Source organism: Ornithodoros turicata, chromosome 2 (genome assembly GCF_037126465.1).
Source record: "Ornithodoros turicata isolate Travis chromosome 2, ASM3712646v1, whole genome shotgun sequence".
In the NCBI taxonomy this organism is placed as follows: Eukaryota; Metazoa; Arthropoda; class Arachnida; order Ixodida; family Argasidae; genus Ornithodoros; species Ornithodoros turicata.
Genome location: NC_088202.1, coordinates 19199748 through 19216584, shown reverse-complemented (window position 1 = coordinate 19216584; position 16837 = coordinate 19199748). Strand labels below are relative to the sequence as shown.

The window sequence follows — 16837 nt, the reverse complement described above, 5'->3', positions numbered from 1 at the left end:
AAGAGATCTCGTGATCAGTGCTGATCTTGGAACTACACGCGAGATTTTTTATTTTATTTTTGTTTAGAGAGGATTTTCACCATAGCTTTGGTGCACTATGACCTTAGTTGTCTGTGCGCCATAAAAACCTGAATAATCATCATCATGTTTAGAGAGGCATCTAGTGTGTGTGGGGGGGCGGGGGACTTCACGTAATTCTACCCTAAGCGGAAGCTCGCCTCGGAGCCGCTGTTGCCTTACCACATTCAATGTAATTAGCTTTAGTCTTTTTATTCTTGATTCCGTCGCATATCGCCAGTAGATCCACGTATGTCACCGCTATGCTCCTTCCTCCTAGGAACGCACTTCTTAATGGCTTTCAGCAGCACAGGCATACGAGTATTTCAGAGACTGTGAACCGAAATATAGTAGAAAATACGTGCGGTAATCATTCTCGATCTGAGGTCGCCCTCTAATTTCAGTGTGCTCCCAAATGCAGCAGCCTGATCACTCCTCACCCACGACCCTTCCTTCTTTTGTAAACAGAACAGTTACGGACCATTCGGCTGCAAATATTACTGCGCCGAAGGTGGAACCCATGCCAACCGTCCAGACGGAATAAAGTGCCTGGTAAGCACGAATAATCTGTTCAAAACTCACTGCAAGAGGCAATTTTATTGAACAACTGCAAACCAACGTTGTGACTGAAATTTATTTCTGAGAAGTATGTTAACAATTCCGTCCTAGAGGTCACAGGTTATTACAATATCACATTTACGCGATGGTAGACATGTCTTTACCTTAGCAACCGCCACTTCAACACCTAATCAAATCTTGTAATTACAAAGAGGTCTCGTGTTTCACTCGGGCGTCAACGATATGTTTGAGTAGGTTGATGCATGTTCACGTACACAACAAATCGTGCTTTTTATTCCCCATGCCAGCAACGAGCACGGGCACCTTGGTAGCCTATATTGTCGTACCAGGTTGATCATATACTGAAATACAATTTGTTGGGGTGCGTTCGTTAGGTGTAGTGTGGCAGAACTCGTCTGTAACGGTGACGAAAATGTGTCTTTCCAATTAGCACGTACGCCTGCAACGAGTCAAATATATCAGCTAACTTGCTGACATCCCTCCCTGCCAAATATTGTGTTTTTAACTCAGGTTATCGTCTATAGTGTGATTACCTAATGAGAGGAGCTGTCAAACCATATAATTTTTCTTTCGCGACTTGAAACACCATTTTCAACACCATATTCCCAGATCAAATGGGTGTAAAAAGGGTGTATAGAACGTAGACACCTTCTTCAACACCTCTTTTTACACTCCTAACCATCAACATGACATAAAATGTGGTGTACGTCGATGTTACACCTTTAATGATGATCTTTTTACACATTTTGCTTCAATCAGCAGAATAGAAAATTGTGTTTTTATAACAACACACCTGTTTCGAGCGAATAAAGGTGTGAAATGATTTACTGTGTACGATGGAACCACCTCTCAAAGTCTCCAGTGTTCAGGGTGGTGCTTGACATAGAAGAAAGAACATCGAACTGCATGTCTTGGTGTGCTACTGCCATTTGAGAGGGGGTATTTGCCAGAAAACAACTCCATCCTAAAAAGTGTTTTCAATAGAAAACTCCCCTTTTAAGAGTGTTTTTATTTTTAAACGCCCATTATAAGAGCGCTTTACGCGGAACACGCCTAATTAAAGGGTGTTTTAGAAACACCCTTCATTCGGGTGTAAAAGCAACACCAAAAAGGTGTGGGCCCTGGGTCATTTACACCAAAAAAGCGTAAACAAGTTTATTGTGTAGGTACAAGTCGTTTCTGGTGTCATGAGTAGCACCGTCTCACGATGTTGCTTGATCCGTCTTGCAATGTTGCCGGATAGCGTTAATGCGGAGTACCATTGCATTGACTGATTGTATCTTTGCATCTACTTTCGCAAATCTCATTCATCGTAAAAACTTTCCTTGTGAACTGGGATAGGACGTCGGCTCAAGTCTAGCAGGAAGACGTAGGAGACATTTTCGAGGAAGTACTGACTATGTTCGGGAAATATTCAATGAATACATGAAGTTGTATTTCTTGTTTTTTGCACCACACACCGGTAAATTTTCGGGAAACGACCCGACAGCTCCACGATCTTCGTACTCAGGACGCTATCACAGTTCTTCGGCAGGAACAGTTAGTACTCGCAGAGCCAAGCCGCTCCTATAGTACTGAAGGCGAAGTTCACCGTGAATGAAATGAAACAACACAGGGAAAAGGTTCTGACGCCAGAGCACGAACCTAGACCCTCCTGATTTCCGGTCAGAGATGTTACACCACGCAGGCAGGACTCTCTCCTGAGTTTAGAGTACCTCAACTACTAGGGAGACGGACAACCAATCACGCCCTACCTATTCTCTAATACATCTTCCTCACTCACTCACTCATTCAGACACCAGCCATAACGAGAGTGGTTCTACAAGAAACCTTGAATAGTTCATTGACAAACAATAAAAACCAATTATATGTGGGAAATAATTAGGGTTACGGGTCTTCGGAGTTTAGTTTTGGGCAGATTCAGAGGTTGTTTCTCGGAGTGTATTATTATCTGGGAAATCAGAGTTTTTCGGTGTTTATTTTTAAGGCTCAGCTAATATCCGAACTTCGGAGAAAAATTTGCGACTCCTGTGAACGAGTGATACACTAAAAAGAGAGCGGCAGAACAGGTGTGCGAGGACATATATATTTTACATTGCACAAAACATTAAAATGAGGTACGTTGGACAATATGAATGTACGTTGTACATTCATATTTTATACACACAACTAACTTTGTGTTATCGTAGTGTCTGAGGAACACAGTCAACGGGACTCACATGAAACGAATAGGTTCGATGACCCTGCGCACATACAATCACAGCGAGCCATCGCATTTTTCCAAGCAGCTAACATTTATTCAATAAATTCCACGCAAGGAATAAACTATCGATATTATCCTGTTTCAACCAATATGCAATCAACACAGATACATGTAGTCACAAGTCGTAGCAAGCATTAATTATTGACCACTATTTTATTATCAGAATCACAGCGAGCGATCATAGCAATTACAATTATCGTTAGTCAGGACTTCAAATTGAGCAATAGGCAAGCAATTATTATTTTATGGACACCCCGTGTTCATATCACTAACCAGAAACACAGCTATTAATTTAAAAAAAAATACATTATTGATCAATACAATGACAACCAGTTATATTGTTTATGATACCACTTCTCAGCTTCCTGTATTTGACACCATCCTTGCCACAGATATTCAACAGCGGAGCGCAATCAGACATACCCAATCAGAGCAACAACTAAAAACAACAATGGTCCGCACTATAAATCTTACATAACAGAGGAAAATGAAAGAATCATTAGACAGATACACTGTTAGAAGAAAAGGTATATAAAAGGTATAAAAAAGGTATAAATAAGGTTTAGAGTACGACATTTATACCTCATCACCATTCTCTATACGCTGTTTAAACCATGCGTAAGGTACAGATAACTGATTCTATACCTTCCACGGCAGCTGAGGGTATAAAAGAGTACTTCTATATTACGTTTATACCTTCAGCGTTTTGTATACCTTTTCTCCCGAAACATCTGGGATCAGATTAATTTGTGACGGCGATTATATCATCTCAGTTAAACAATAAGTTAATTTAAAACCATAGTCAGTAATACAGCAGCATGCTAATTATATTGGGTAGTGACATCTGGAAGCCAATTATTTGATCCCAAAATAAATAAATTTACACGCCCTCACTTCTTAAGTTGCCTCCCGCTCGAAGGATGGTCTCCACCATGCGTAGCCGCGGTGTGTTGTATATGTATCTGTTCTCCAGCAAATGTCAACTGCTCCTGGAAATATTTTTACTACTATTTGTCGCTATTGCTTCTTGGTTTCCAATTTAATGCTAATTGTTACTTAATTTCTTTCCTCTCCGATTCACATCCATGCTTTGTGAGTTTGTGCGCGAGTGTCTTAGGTATTTTCTTTTTTGTTATCGTTCCTTTTGTCCTGTTTTTTTCTTCAATATTTGTGGAAAGCTGCGCTGGAAAGCTGCGCCACTCGGATATGACGCTGAAACAAATCGAATATTACCATTTTCTTCAATTATACCACAAAGCCCTTAAAAATATACCCTCTAGGAGGTATATGTTTATACCCTGAGGTGCAAATAATATGCCTTCAGGGAGGTATAAAGATGGTATACCTTGAGGAAGGTATAGCGTTTATACCTCGAAAGGTACACGCCCTGGTACAAGCCGTTTATACCCCAAAAGGTATAAATTTTTCTAACAGTGTAGAATCACAGCGAGTGATCATAACACTTATAAAAACTAACGTTAGTCAATGCTAGAAACTGTCCGAGGGATGAGCGAGCAAGTGTGGAACCGGTTTCTCCATTACATTCCTTTCCCCTGTTTTCTCGAAATGAGTTGGAGAACTCCCTGCACCACAAACCGAGTCTTTTCCCTATTAGACATTTTATATTATCCTAATTTAAACTACATGTAAACAACACCGATACATGAAATGAATTAATTATTTTATGCTCACATTATTCCAAAGCTACTAAATACGGATCTATAAACTGAACAGCACAAGAGAGGAACATGTAGATGGATGCACAGTGCACAAGAGGTGCAGGGTCAGACACATCCAATGATATCAATAATTGAAACTACTAATAAGTAATGCTAGAAATATTACGCTAACAGAGGAACATCAAATAATCATTATAGGGATAGAATAACAGAAGCGATCGTAGCAGCAAATAAAACTATTGACAGTCAATGGTACAAGCTACCAGAGGGACAATATTAACCGCGGAACAAAACCTTGACCTAAAGAAGATTTCGTATTGCCAAGTGTAGGATGGGACAACCATAAGCTTGCCCACATCACGCTTCAAAAATAAAGCGCCACCTGTGGCGGAGACCTTTTTAGCAAAGCAAGCGCCACCTTTAGGAAAATAATCTTCCCGGAGACAGCACCGTAGGCGATGCTGCCCCGACGACCGTTTGGCAGGTCACGCGTTCAAAGGCAAGGCCCACCTAGGACGGACCGCGCTATCAGGGGCTCCCTATCCAGTATACGAGGGAGCGGCTCCCATTTGCATGCAAGGGTTCATGGGAAGTTAGTACGCCTGAAAGCGTTCGACGGCCAGAGGCACAGGTAGAGGAAGAACAACATTTCCGGTGTGCGCAGCAGCAGCGTCAGCCGGGGTAGACCATAATCGAAGGAGACCACAGCGCAGTGTCCCTCAAAGTTCCCATGCTACTTTGCGCCGCCCGCTTGCTGGCGCGCGCATCTTTTTAAAATCGTCTATTCCAAGCATGCTGTCCTCGCCACCTGAGCTAGGGAGAACACGGAGCTCACAGAGCTCACTTTCTTGCGCATCGGGGATCATTACATGTGCACACATTAAATGCAATTTTGACTCACGTTCTTGCCTTCTGTGGAACATTTTCATGAGAAGAACACAAGAACACACACACACAGATACATGTCTGGCAGAACCGCTTTCTCCCTCTTTTACACATTCCTTTTCACGCTTTCCTCGAAACGCGCTGTAGAATGCTACGACCCCCCAACCGACTTTCTTTCCCGAAACACAGATGCACCCTCAAAGTATATCAATTAGAGATGGGAGGAATCCAGAATTTCTCGAATCCGAATCCGAATCCAAGGAAGGTTCTGCAAAACCACGAATCTTACGAATCTCGAATCTTTCGAATCCTTTCTTTAAAAAGAGTTTAAAAAGCCAGGAAAAAACCTCTTCCACTGAAAAGTGTTTTGAAGCAGAATTTGATATCTTTGTTTAATAAAAAAAACCAAATTTCGGGAGAAAACATACCCACCCAGTCAGCCCAAATTGTTGCAGTGACATTGCACCAATATTGCCATGCAATATTGATGTTATGTTGCTAATGACCGCTTTCGTTATGCTGCAACGATGTTATTGAAACAACATTGCAGAAATGTGACATTGCTAGAGACCGGCTTCGTTATTTTTCAACAATATTACAGAAACAACATTGCAAAAAATGTGATATTGCAATGTTGATGCAACACTGCCAATGACCAGTTCTTTTACAGTTTAGCAACGTTACAAAAGCAACACCGGAGGAGCACTACAGTCTTGGTGATATGTGTGCAAGTGAACACAGTATGCTTCATATTCAGTAATCGTCCTGCTCCTGGGAAGACTTCAGGGCAATGGTGCAGACATTCGCCTGGAAAGCCTACCGGGAAGCTCTGCGAAAACCGCAGACAGCATCCGTGTTCGAACCCGTGTTACCTCCCAGTCTTTGCACGGAAGGGGGTCATTCTAACTACTATGCCAGGTGAGGGCTCAAGGGATGTGGTCGCACTGATTCTGTGGAAGAACGCCATATCGAGGGTCACCGCGCATTCACATGTGCGTAAGAATGGATTGTAATTAATTTCAAGTTCTCAGTCAGATTGAGATGATTGAGATGATGTTGTCGTGGTCTCGATCCTTTTGTCCATAGTCAAATCCGAAGTTCCGAACATTTCATTCATTGTTTATTGGTGGGAATTACAGATAGAACAAGATCGTGCAAACATTGTGTTACTGAAGCACTCGGAGCAAGTGCCGCGTAAATGCTGCATGTAAAACGTGCAACGTTGCACCAGTAAGTTTGTTTCGATGTTGCTGCAATGTTTCAGATGTTGCTTAGAGAACATTTCTTAGCTGCGACGTTTCCTCAATGTACCATGTGCAACATTGCTCTCGCAAGAGAATCACACTGTTAGCTCTACGGATCCAAATACAGCAGACGCATTGATAGAATGTTAGTGTTGCAACACCAAGATTAGGTCACTGATGCACTGTTTTGTGAGCAATGCTATTGCAACATTGCATTAAAATTGTTTGCGAAACACCACATCAGCAATGTAACTGCGACATTTCTTGAGTATAGCATACGCACATTGCTTCGGAAACACAATCAAACTGTTAGCTCTACGCATCTTTTGAAATACGGCAAATACACTGAAATAAAGATATTGCACAAGCGTTGAATTTACGTCGCTGATTATGAGTTTTGGAAGAAATGCAATTACAACATAGCATTGCCATTGCTTGCCAAACATTGCATCAACAATGTAAACGCCACATTAACTGATTGTATCGTATTCAACATTGATTCAGTAATATCATCGCAATGTTAGCTTTACGCAATCTTTGAGACATAGCATGAACATTGAAGCAAGTATATTGTGAAGAGGAAACGTACAGCTGTGCAAGCGGTATCCCGAGGTTTATTTACAGAATGAGCAAGAATGAATGAGCGTGAGTTTCGTCCTCCTCTCCCACTTCGTAACAATATCCCCGCTGGCAGATGAAGGCCATGTCCTCATGGCGTGTAAGGCTTCAGGCGGAGGACATGAGTCAGCTGAAGGGCGGGGGTCCTTCGGTCGGGTGGTGGCGTACAAGGTTCCACTTGATAGCTTAAATCAAAGACTCGTCGCACGATGCGGTAAGGTCCGGTGTAGCGCGGTAGAAGTATCTCGGAGCGTCCAATTCGTCGGGTTGGTGTCCACATCCATACCAGATCTCCCGGAGTGTACGAGACAGGGCGGTGCGTTGCGTTGTATCGTTGACATTGACCGTCCTGGGAGTCCATGATGCGATAACGGGCTAGCTGTCTCGCGTCTTCCGCATTGCAGAGAGCACGAGCTGAAGTAGAATCGAGAGGGATGTCGGCAAGCGGTGGCTGTAAACAGTCGAGAAGTGACACACCTTCGCGCCCGTACAGAAGGAAAAATGGAGAGAAGCCATTTGTAGCTGGGCAAGCGGTATGGTACGCATATGTGATGTAGGGTAGCACGATGTCCCAGTTATCGTGCGTAGACGAAACATACATGGACATCATTTCGCTGATGGTGCGGTTTAGACGTTCGGTTAGTCCATTCGTCTGTGGGTGGTACGGCGTGGTGGCACAATGAATCGTATGATTGAGTTTAAGGTTGTTTTGCACAGTTTCTGAAAGAAAGCACCGTCCTCTGTCGCTAATAAGGCTTTTCGGTGCACCATGTCGAAGGATAATGTTCTGTACAAGAAAGAGGGCAACATCCGAGGCAGCACCAGAAGGAACTGCTTTTGTCTCTGCGTACCTCGTCAAGTAGTCGACGGATACAATTATCCACTTGTTACCTGAAGAAGACTGAGGGAATTGTCCCAGCATATCGATCCCGATCTTCTCAAACGGTATGGTAGGGGGATTAATAGTTTGCAGGAATCCAGACGGACGCGTCCTTGGTATTTTCCGGGCGTGGCATGGTACACACGACTTGACAAATCGCTGCACAGAACGGTACATGCCTTTCCACAAAAATTTCCTCCGTAGCCGAGCATACGTCTCGAAGACACCGAGATGGTCAGATGTTGGATCGTCATGGCAGGCGCTGACAACTGACCGCTGTAAAGCACGAGGAACGACGAGGAGCCACGCTGCACCTTCCCCTCTCATGCTCTGCTTATACAGGACCCGTTGATGGCGGCAAAGTGTCGGGCAGCGCCAGAAGAATATCGCCCGTTTTGGTCATGGAAAAATGGGGCTAGGGCGTGGTCCCCACATTGACCTTCACCTATATGATCAAAGGAGAGTGGAGCAACAACGAAGGCACTGGAGGGAGCACAAGATGAGGGACTGCAAACAGGACTGCGGGATAACGCGTCGGCGTCTAAGTGACGCTTTCCTGATCTATAAAAGACATTTATGTCATATTCCTGTAGCTCAAGCACCCAACGGCCCAGTCGCCCAGACGGATTCTTAAGCGAGGATAACCAGCAGAGCGCATGATGATCAGTAAGAACTGAGAAAGAGCGACCGTAAAGATAGGGGCGAAATTTGGTAACCGCCCAGACGACAGCTAGACACTCTTTCTCTGTAATTGTATAATTGTGCTCCGCAGGTGCCAGTGTACGGCTAGCGTACGCAATGACACGTTCAGATTGAGAAACTCGCTGGACTAAAACGGCGCCAAGACCAAGGTCACTCGCGTCCGTGTGCACTTCTGTAGGGGCTGTTTCAGAAAAGTGTCCGAGTACTGGTGGAGACAGGAGCACAGATTTGAGAGTAGCGAACGCCTCTTCTTGGTCAGTGCCCCATACATAGGTCTCGGCTTGCTTGAGAAGTCGTTGCAGAGGTGCTGCTATACGTGCGAAATCCAGAATAAAGCGCCGGAAATAGGAGCACAGCCCCAGAAACGACCTAAGGCTCTTCTTGTTAACGGGACGAGGGAAGTCGAGGACCGCCTGCACTTTGTCGGGATCGGGCCGTATTCCGTCTTCCGCGACAACGTGACCCAAAACCTTGATTTGTAAGCTGGCAAAGGTACAGTTTTTTTAGATTTAGCTGGAGGCCTGCAGTTCGGAAGCACTGGAAAACTTGCTGGAGCCGGTCGACATGCTGATCAATGTCTGAAGAAAAGACCACGACGTCATCCAAGTAGCACAGACAAAAAGACCACCGGAAATTTCTCAGCAGTGTGTCAATCATGCGCTCAAAGGTGGCAGGAGCATTGCACAGACCGAACGGCATAACACGAAATTCATAAAGACCATCAGGTGTGACAAAGGCAGTCTTTTCGCGATCTTGCTCGTCGACAGCAATCTGCCAATAGCCGGAGCGGAGGTCCATGGGCGAGAAGTACGTTGCTTCATGAAGACAGTCTAACGTATCGTCTATGCGCGGCAGGGGATATGTGTCCTTAGTGGTGAGTTTATTTAGCCTGCGGTAGTCTACACAGAAGCGCCAACTTCCGTCCTTCTTCCGTACAAGAACAACTGAAGACGACCATGGACTTGAAGATTCCTGAATGATACCCTTGTAGAGCATATATTTTACATGCTCACGAATGGTACGACGCTCGCTATGTGACACGCGATATGGTCGACTATGCACTATGCAGAACTTCCAGTATGAATGCGATGCTGTACTAAGTTACAGCGCCCAAGAGGCTGCCCAGTGCAGTCGAATATGTCAGAGAAGCTGAGAAGCAAACTGAAAATTTGCGTTCTATCAGATTCATTAAGATCGGCAGAAATCATCTTCTCGAGTTGTTCGGGCTCAATTGCGGGAGATAGGGCGCCGAGTCATTTCCACAGACAAGGGCGGACAAACATGCCGGACTTGTGTGGAACTGACCGATGCGAGCACCCGCAGACACGACGCGAACTTCAACGGTTATGTTCAGCAACCATAATGTGGCCTCGGATTTAGCGAGCGTGAGCAAAGCATGAGGGGCACAGAGGGAAGAGAGCAGGAAGATATCCTGATCCAGCGAGAAAAGTACATCCCCAGATACAGATGTGTCCGCCCTAACAAGAATGGGCGACACGGCATATGGAGGAATGCGAGTCGTATTCACTACTACAGCCGAAATATTTCGCGGCAAATGTTCATCCGGAAAATCTGAAAAATCGCGGATAGGGCTCAGGAACAGCACATTGCGCGAAGGAAGTCGCATCCGAGAATAACGTCCGCATTACATCTAGGCAAAACAACAAACTGTACAACGTACACGTGGCCGCCAACAGCGACCCTACCTGTGCAATATCCTAATGGACGAACCGAACCTGCATCTCCAAAACGAACATGACTTATCCCACAAACTGGAGTTATCCTTGACTGACCACGTCATATCCTTGACCTATCCAGGACTTGACTGAACATGACTTATCCCACAAACCTTATGTAACCTAATACGTAAAGAATCCGACATGCATGACACTGTAGCTCCTGTATCAACTAAGCCATCAATGGCGCACCCATCAAGAAACCGAGAAACGTAATTCGCCGCAAGAGGAGGACTTTCAGATGAATAGGACTACGCAACCTGGCCTCCTGTAAAACAGCAGGTTGCGTTACCTAGTTTTGCGCTAATGTGGTACCTAGAACCGCAGGATGAAGAGGAGACATCGATCGACGCCTTGCACGAGGCGACGGTGACCGGGACGGTCTGTACTGTCTGCGATCAACTGGCGGAGGCGGCGAGACTCCTGAACTTCGGTCGCCATAAGCATCACCATTCGGATTATCTTCATAGCGCTGCCATTCATTTTGGTCATAGGGCGTATAAAAAGGTGGGCTGCGGCGGTACCGAGTACTAGAAATGCGCTGCTGAGGAATATAAGGTCTTGGGGAGTGTTGTTGATAGCGTTCGCGGCGAAAGTCTTCCTGACGTTGCTGGCAAAATCGGGAGATATGACCAGGGAGACGACAGTAGTAGCAGATAACCGGCGGTCGGTAGTAACTCGGTCTTAGACGTGGTGCGGTAGAGGACCACCCACACTGAGCTGGCGACTCAACACTAAAGGCGCAGATATAGTCCGACGTAACTGTGCTGCGCGTACGCGCGCTGCGCAGTTGCGCTACGCCGGGGGAAATCACACCCTCTATAGTCTATAGTGGCTAGCGCGGCCGGCGGCATTCAACGCGCTGGGACGTCGTCCGCGCAGAATAGAACATGTTCTATTTTTCGCCGACCGCGCTCGCGCGGTCAGATCAGCGCAGTCGCAGTCGCGCTGCTGCAGTCACAACGACTTTGCGCATGCGCAACGGTCGCAGGCCACTGCTAACGCGCGTCTGACTATAAACGCATATTTCCCGGATCGCTTTGCTTGGCGTGTCTGACTTCGGCTGTCGCTGACTGCGACGCCAAAAACGTTGGACTATATCTGCGCCTTAAGAGGTGCTACGGCCGCAGGGGTAGAGGCGCAAACACTCGCGTACGTCCCTGCGGATGGCATCGTGACAGCTGACAGCTCCGTCTTTACCAGATCTCTGATAACTCGCTCCTTTACAGGATCGGGCTCAGCATTGGGACCGGGTTTTGCGTTGCTGTTCATCGCATCCACAGAAAGGGCCGAAAGTTCTTCACGAACTATTTTCTTCACAAGGTGCGTCAGCGTGAGATAGTCCGTCGAACGTGGGTTATCTTCGCAAATACCGATGTGGTGGAGTGAATGCGACTCATCGAGAATGCGTTTCCGTCGGCGTTCTTCCATCCGACTACAGTCGTTTGCCAGGTCTAAGACCTTATCGTATTCCTTCGCCGCGACAGAAATATAGAGTGTAGGAGACAAGCCTTTCAAGAGGTGGTCAACTTTATCTACCTCCGACATTTTAGAATTGACACGGCGGCATAAGGCAAGGACATCTTCCATGTAGCTGGTAAATGACTCACCGTGCGCTTGTTGCCTAACACTGAGTTTTGAGGTAGCGTCTCACTTCCTTGTCGTCCCTTTGCCGAAGGTTTGAACTAGAAGGGCTTTAAATGATTCCCATCATGGAATCTGATCTTCATGGTTGTCAAACCACACGTGTGCAGTATCTTTTAAATAGAACACGACGTTCAATAACTTAGTAGCGTCGTCACAATTGTTATACGCCCCCACGCGGTCGACTTGAAGAAGCCAGTCGTGAACGTCTGTGTCACCCGAGAAGAACGGTGGGTCCCGCTGACGGGTTAAGAACCGGGCAGCTCCTGATGTTGAGTGAGACGGGGGTGGCAGTGGCTGCGTTGCTGGAGGAGCCATAACTGATGTGATGGTAAATCCACTCCGCAATTCCAGGTTAAAGTGTTGGTAGATGGGGATAGAGCACCTCCACCAATTTGTGAAGAGGAAACGTACAGCTGTGCAAGCAGTATCCCGAGGTTTATTTACAGAATGAGCGAGAATGAATGAGCATGAGTTTCGTCCTCATATCCCACTTCGTAACAATATTGCTACAACGACGAATGTGGGCATGAAACATCGCTGCAACACATCAACGTTGACGTAACAGTGATGCAACAAATTTTCAACATCTTGTGCTGCCTGGGCATATACACCTACCCAAGTGTACCTTATTTAACATGCTGTTCATCGACAGGAAATACATAAACTCAGGAGTCTGAATTCCCCCATAAAACTAAGAAGCAATCAAAGCAAAACCTTGTTACGTTTAAACTTCTAATATCGGAGGTTTATGTTGTGGCTTTGTCGCTCGCCGGGGGCCGCCAGCCAAGCAGGCTTGGAGGCGCCGATATTAAAATGAAACAAACAAACGTGGTTGGTGGATTCGAAAGATTCGATTCGCAGTTTTGCGCACTGGGATTCGGATCCCCGAATCTTGAATCCCTGCCTAGGAATCGAGGATTCGTGGATTCGCGGATTCGGTTGGCACATCTCTAATATTAATCAACTCAATATCTTTATGGGTATTGTGTCAGCATTTTTATTACTGTCAATGGTGCTGGGGAGAGTGTTAATGTCAAGGAATAACAATGAAGGAGAGAACATACCTTTACACATGTATCAAAACATTATTCTTTCATTAATCACGAGCATAAATTTTAATTGAAGAAGGGATTTTTCTTGATAATACTGGCTCTGCGCGACGATTTACAAAGCCTTCGAAGAATATTTTACAGACAACTATCAAAATGAGCTAATATATATTGAGATAATCAATATTGTGAAATTCCTGAGCCACATATGCTATAAAGATCACCATATCGAATACCACACATCGCCCAGTACAAGTGACATTAAGAACGGGCAGCGAACATTGAGTTTGAAAGCACGGCATGGGCGGGGAATACAAATTTTAGTTAAAGAAGAGAGGACTTCCAATTTTTTATAACATTTCTGAGTGGAAACTGATGCTCTGTAAATAAGAAGGTATGCCTCCATTAAAGCTGAGAAAAATAATAAGTGAACCTGGCATAAAGATTAGGCATTCAGAGTGATCAAAAGGTTTACTAAATGTGCGAGCCCCCAAAAATCACCTTTGCAGCTTTTCTTCTGTGCTCATGTTTTGCTTCAAATGAAAACAATGTAGCCTACTAGCAACAAAGCGCTTGAAGTTGCTCTTAACTATAACGTCACTTCCCATTTCTTCCTACAACATGGCGCATCAACCATACCCAATCATGATTTAATCTTCCTGCCATGCAGTGAAATAAACGCATATCCTGAATCGTTAGTAAATCTACCAACCGTATAGTGAAAAGCACCTTTGCAATTTTTTCTACAGTGCAGTGAAGAATTTTAAAGCGGACACACAGTATTTCACAGCATTACCATCGACACTCATTTGAAATCGACACGAAATCGGAGAAACAAGGAAAAACAAAGGAAAAAACAAGGAGACTACATTCTGTTAAAAACACCATGTAATGACGAAATTTTAAGGCGATATGGATATGAAGACACCATAGCTATAATATCCTTCAAGCTCTCCATCTTCTACTGGAATGAATGTTGTTGTGTCATATACGAAGCGAATGGCCGTTTTACTTTTCCAAAGATCGAGTGAAACTCTATATTGATCCGGTAAGTTATTTTCCAACAAAAACTCTGCATAAAAAGATTTTTGATTGCATAAACACACTAGGCAATGTTATCTATGGACGACCAGTTTGCAACAATCACGGGCACAAATGCACAAACTGGCGGCGACACAGTCACATCAAAATGAATATTTCGAGCGCAAACATACTAAACACACCATCTACATAGGACCTCCTCGCCGCGGGAGTTGCATTCATGAAGAAAGCAGTCAAATCTAATCATGTACAAGCAGTCGTCTTCATCACGTGATTCATTTCAGATTGTTTGAAATTCCATCTGTCCATTGATATGGATTTTATTAAAAAGTAAAAAAAAACATTCATATCAATTTATCAACATATATAGGGTAAAGTGGGGCAAGATGAGACACAAATTAGCAATTTAACGTGATTTCTTTCATTTTTCGTGTTTTTTTTAAGATAGCCATCAACAGATTCTCCGGGGTCTAGAGCTTCTGACCTGTAAATGCAGAACGGACGTAGCCGGTCTAATATAAACACGGAACAAGAAATGCAAAAATGCAGGGCGAGACAACGCGTTGGCCAAGATGAGACACACCGGGATAATGAACTATGCAAATTCGGTTTTGCAATCCAAGCAGAAAAAGTGAAGCGCATGGGCCCCTACGCAACCCCCCTGTACCCACCGCACACATGGTGTGCAATAAAACGACACGGAACCTGGTGCTATTTTGCTCCACCGTCCTTTGCAAAAAGGCACCGCCCGTCTGGTGTGTCGCTGGTCGCCCGCGTTTGTACGCGCTTCTGCTTTCCTGGAAATATCCTAGGAAATAGGAAAATTTGCTTGAAAATCCTAGGTAATATTCAAAGAAGAAACCTCTGAGGAACAAGCATACATCAGCCTAATAGTTCACTCATCCGTTTCTAAATTACATTAAATTTAAATTGCGTTGAATTTAAGTTGCATTAAATTGTGGCGTCTTGCCCCATGCATAACATCAGACCCATTGATTGTTCTGTTCAATACAGGTTAACCAAGAGTGCTCATATTTTGCATATATCTAGATGAATGAATAAAGAAATAGGATGTGAACTTACATTAACAGAAAAAGCCTGCAAAACGCTGCTGCACACATGAGAAGAAAAGAGACTACCGAAAATCGCGCCTTTTTGGCGGGTCTTTACATTCCAGGCAGACGTAACCAATTTTTTTCTCTTCAACGCCTACACCAATCCAGACAATTCTCACGCGCACTAAAGCGGACATGCAGAGCCACCTTTGAGTAAAGTTTTGAGCGCGTGGAGCAACTAGTCTCTGAGACAGGCGGCGTCGAGCAAAAGATGTCGCGTATTGCCCCATGTCTCGTCTTGCCCCACCTTGCCCTACATATCAACAACAAATATTCAAAGCTCCATACTGAATAAAGAAGCTGTTGGCTAGGACACTTTTCTTGGAAGATTTTGTTCTCTTCATGAACGGTGGTCAACCTCTTTTACACGAACTCTGGATCTCCGTGCAATATACTGTCACAGAAGATAACAGCATACTTGCGTTGATTTTCAAATTAATTCATTCTTGGTGTCTTTGCGCAAAATTACTACATTGTCTACTTTTAATATATGGTCAAATTCGTTTGATTGATGGGTAAGGAGATAGAGTAGTTCACAAGTAGTCTCTATTCACTCTTGCCCTAAATGCCGCATACACGCGTGTTTAGTCCACACGTACAAAATAAAAAGAAACACCTATAATTAGGAAATAATTCAACTTTAGAAAGCGTAAACGTGCAAAGTTGATCAGGGATCCACTCTTGTCCAAAATACCACATACACGCGTGTTTAGTCCACACGTATAAAATAAAAAGAATCACCTATAATTTGAAAATAATTCAACTTTAGAAAGCGCAATCTTACAAGTTGGTCAGGGATCCACTCTTGTCCCAATTACTGCATACACGCGTGTTTAGTCCGCGCGTACAAAATAAAAAGAATCACCTATAATTTCAAAATAATTCAACTTTAGAAAGCGTGAAAGTACAAAGTTGATCAGGCATCCACTCTTGTCCCATATACCGCATACACGTGAGGTTTAGTCCACACGTACAAAATAAAACGAATCACCTATAATTTGAAACTAATTCAACGATAGAAAGCCCAATCGTGCAAAGTTCATCAGGCATCCACTCTTGCCCCAAATACCCCATACACGCGTGTTTAGTCTACACGTACAAAATAAAAAGAAACACATATAATTTGAAAATAATTCAAATTTAGAAAGCGTAAACGTGCAAAGTTGATCATGGATTCACTCTGGCCCCAAATACCACATACACGCGTGTTTAGTCCACACACACAAAATAAAAAGAAACACATATAATTTGAAAATAATTCAACTTTAGAAAGCGTAAACATGCAATGTTGATCAGGGATCCACTCTTGTCCAAAATACCACATACACGCGTCTTTAGTCCA

At 44.2% G+C, this 16837-nt stretch overlaps 1 protein-coding gene across 3 annotated transcripts in view; it reads left to right on the top strand.

The window, feature by feature from the left end:
- Nucleotides 1–16837, top strand: part of LOC135383183 (uncharacterized) — a 78588-nt gene that overhangs the window by 46024 nt on the left and 15727 nt on the right. For all 3 annotated transcript variants that reach the window (XM_064612762.1, XM_064612761.1, XM_064612763.1), the window contains one exon: nt 526–609. In XM_064612762.1, the coding sequence (XP_064468832.1) occupies nt 526–609 (84 nt within the window). The remainder of the gene's footprint in view (nt 1–525; nt 610–16837) is intronic.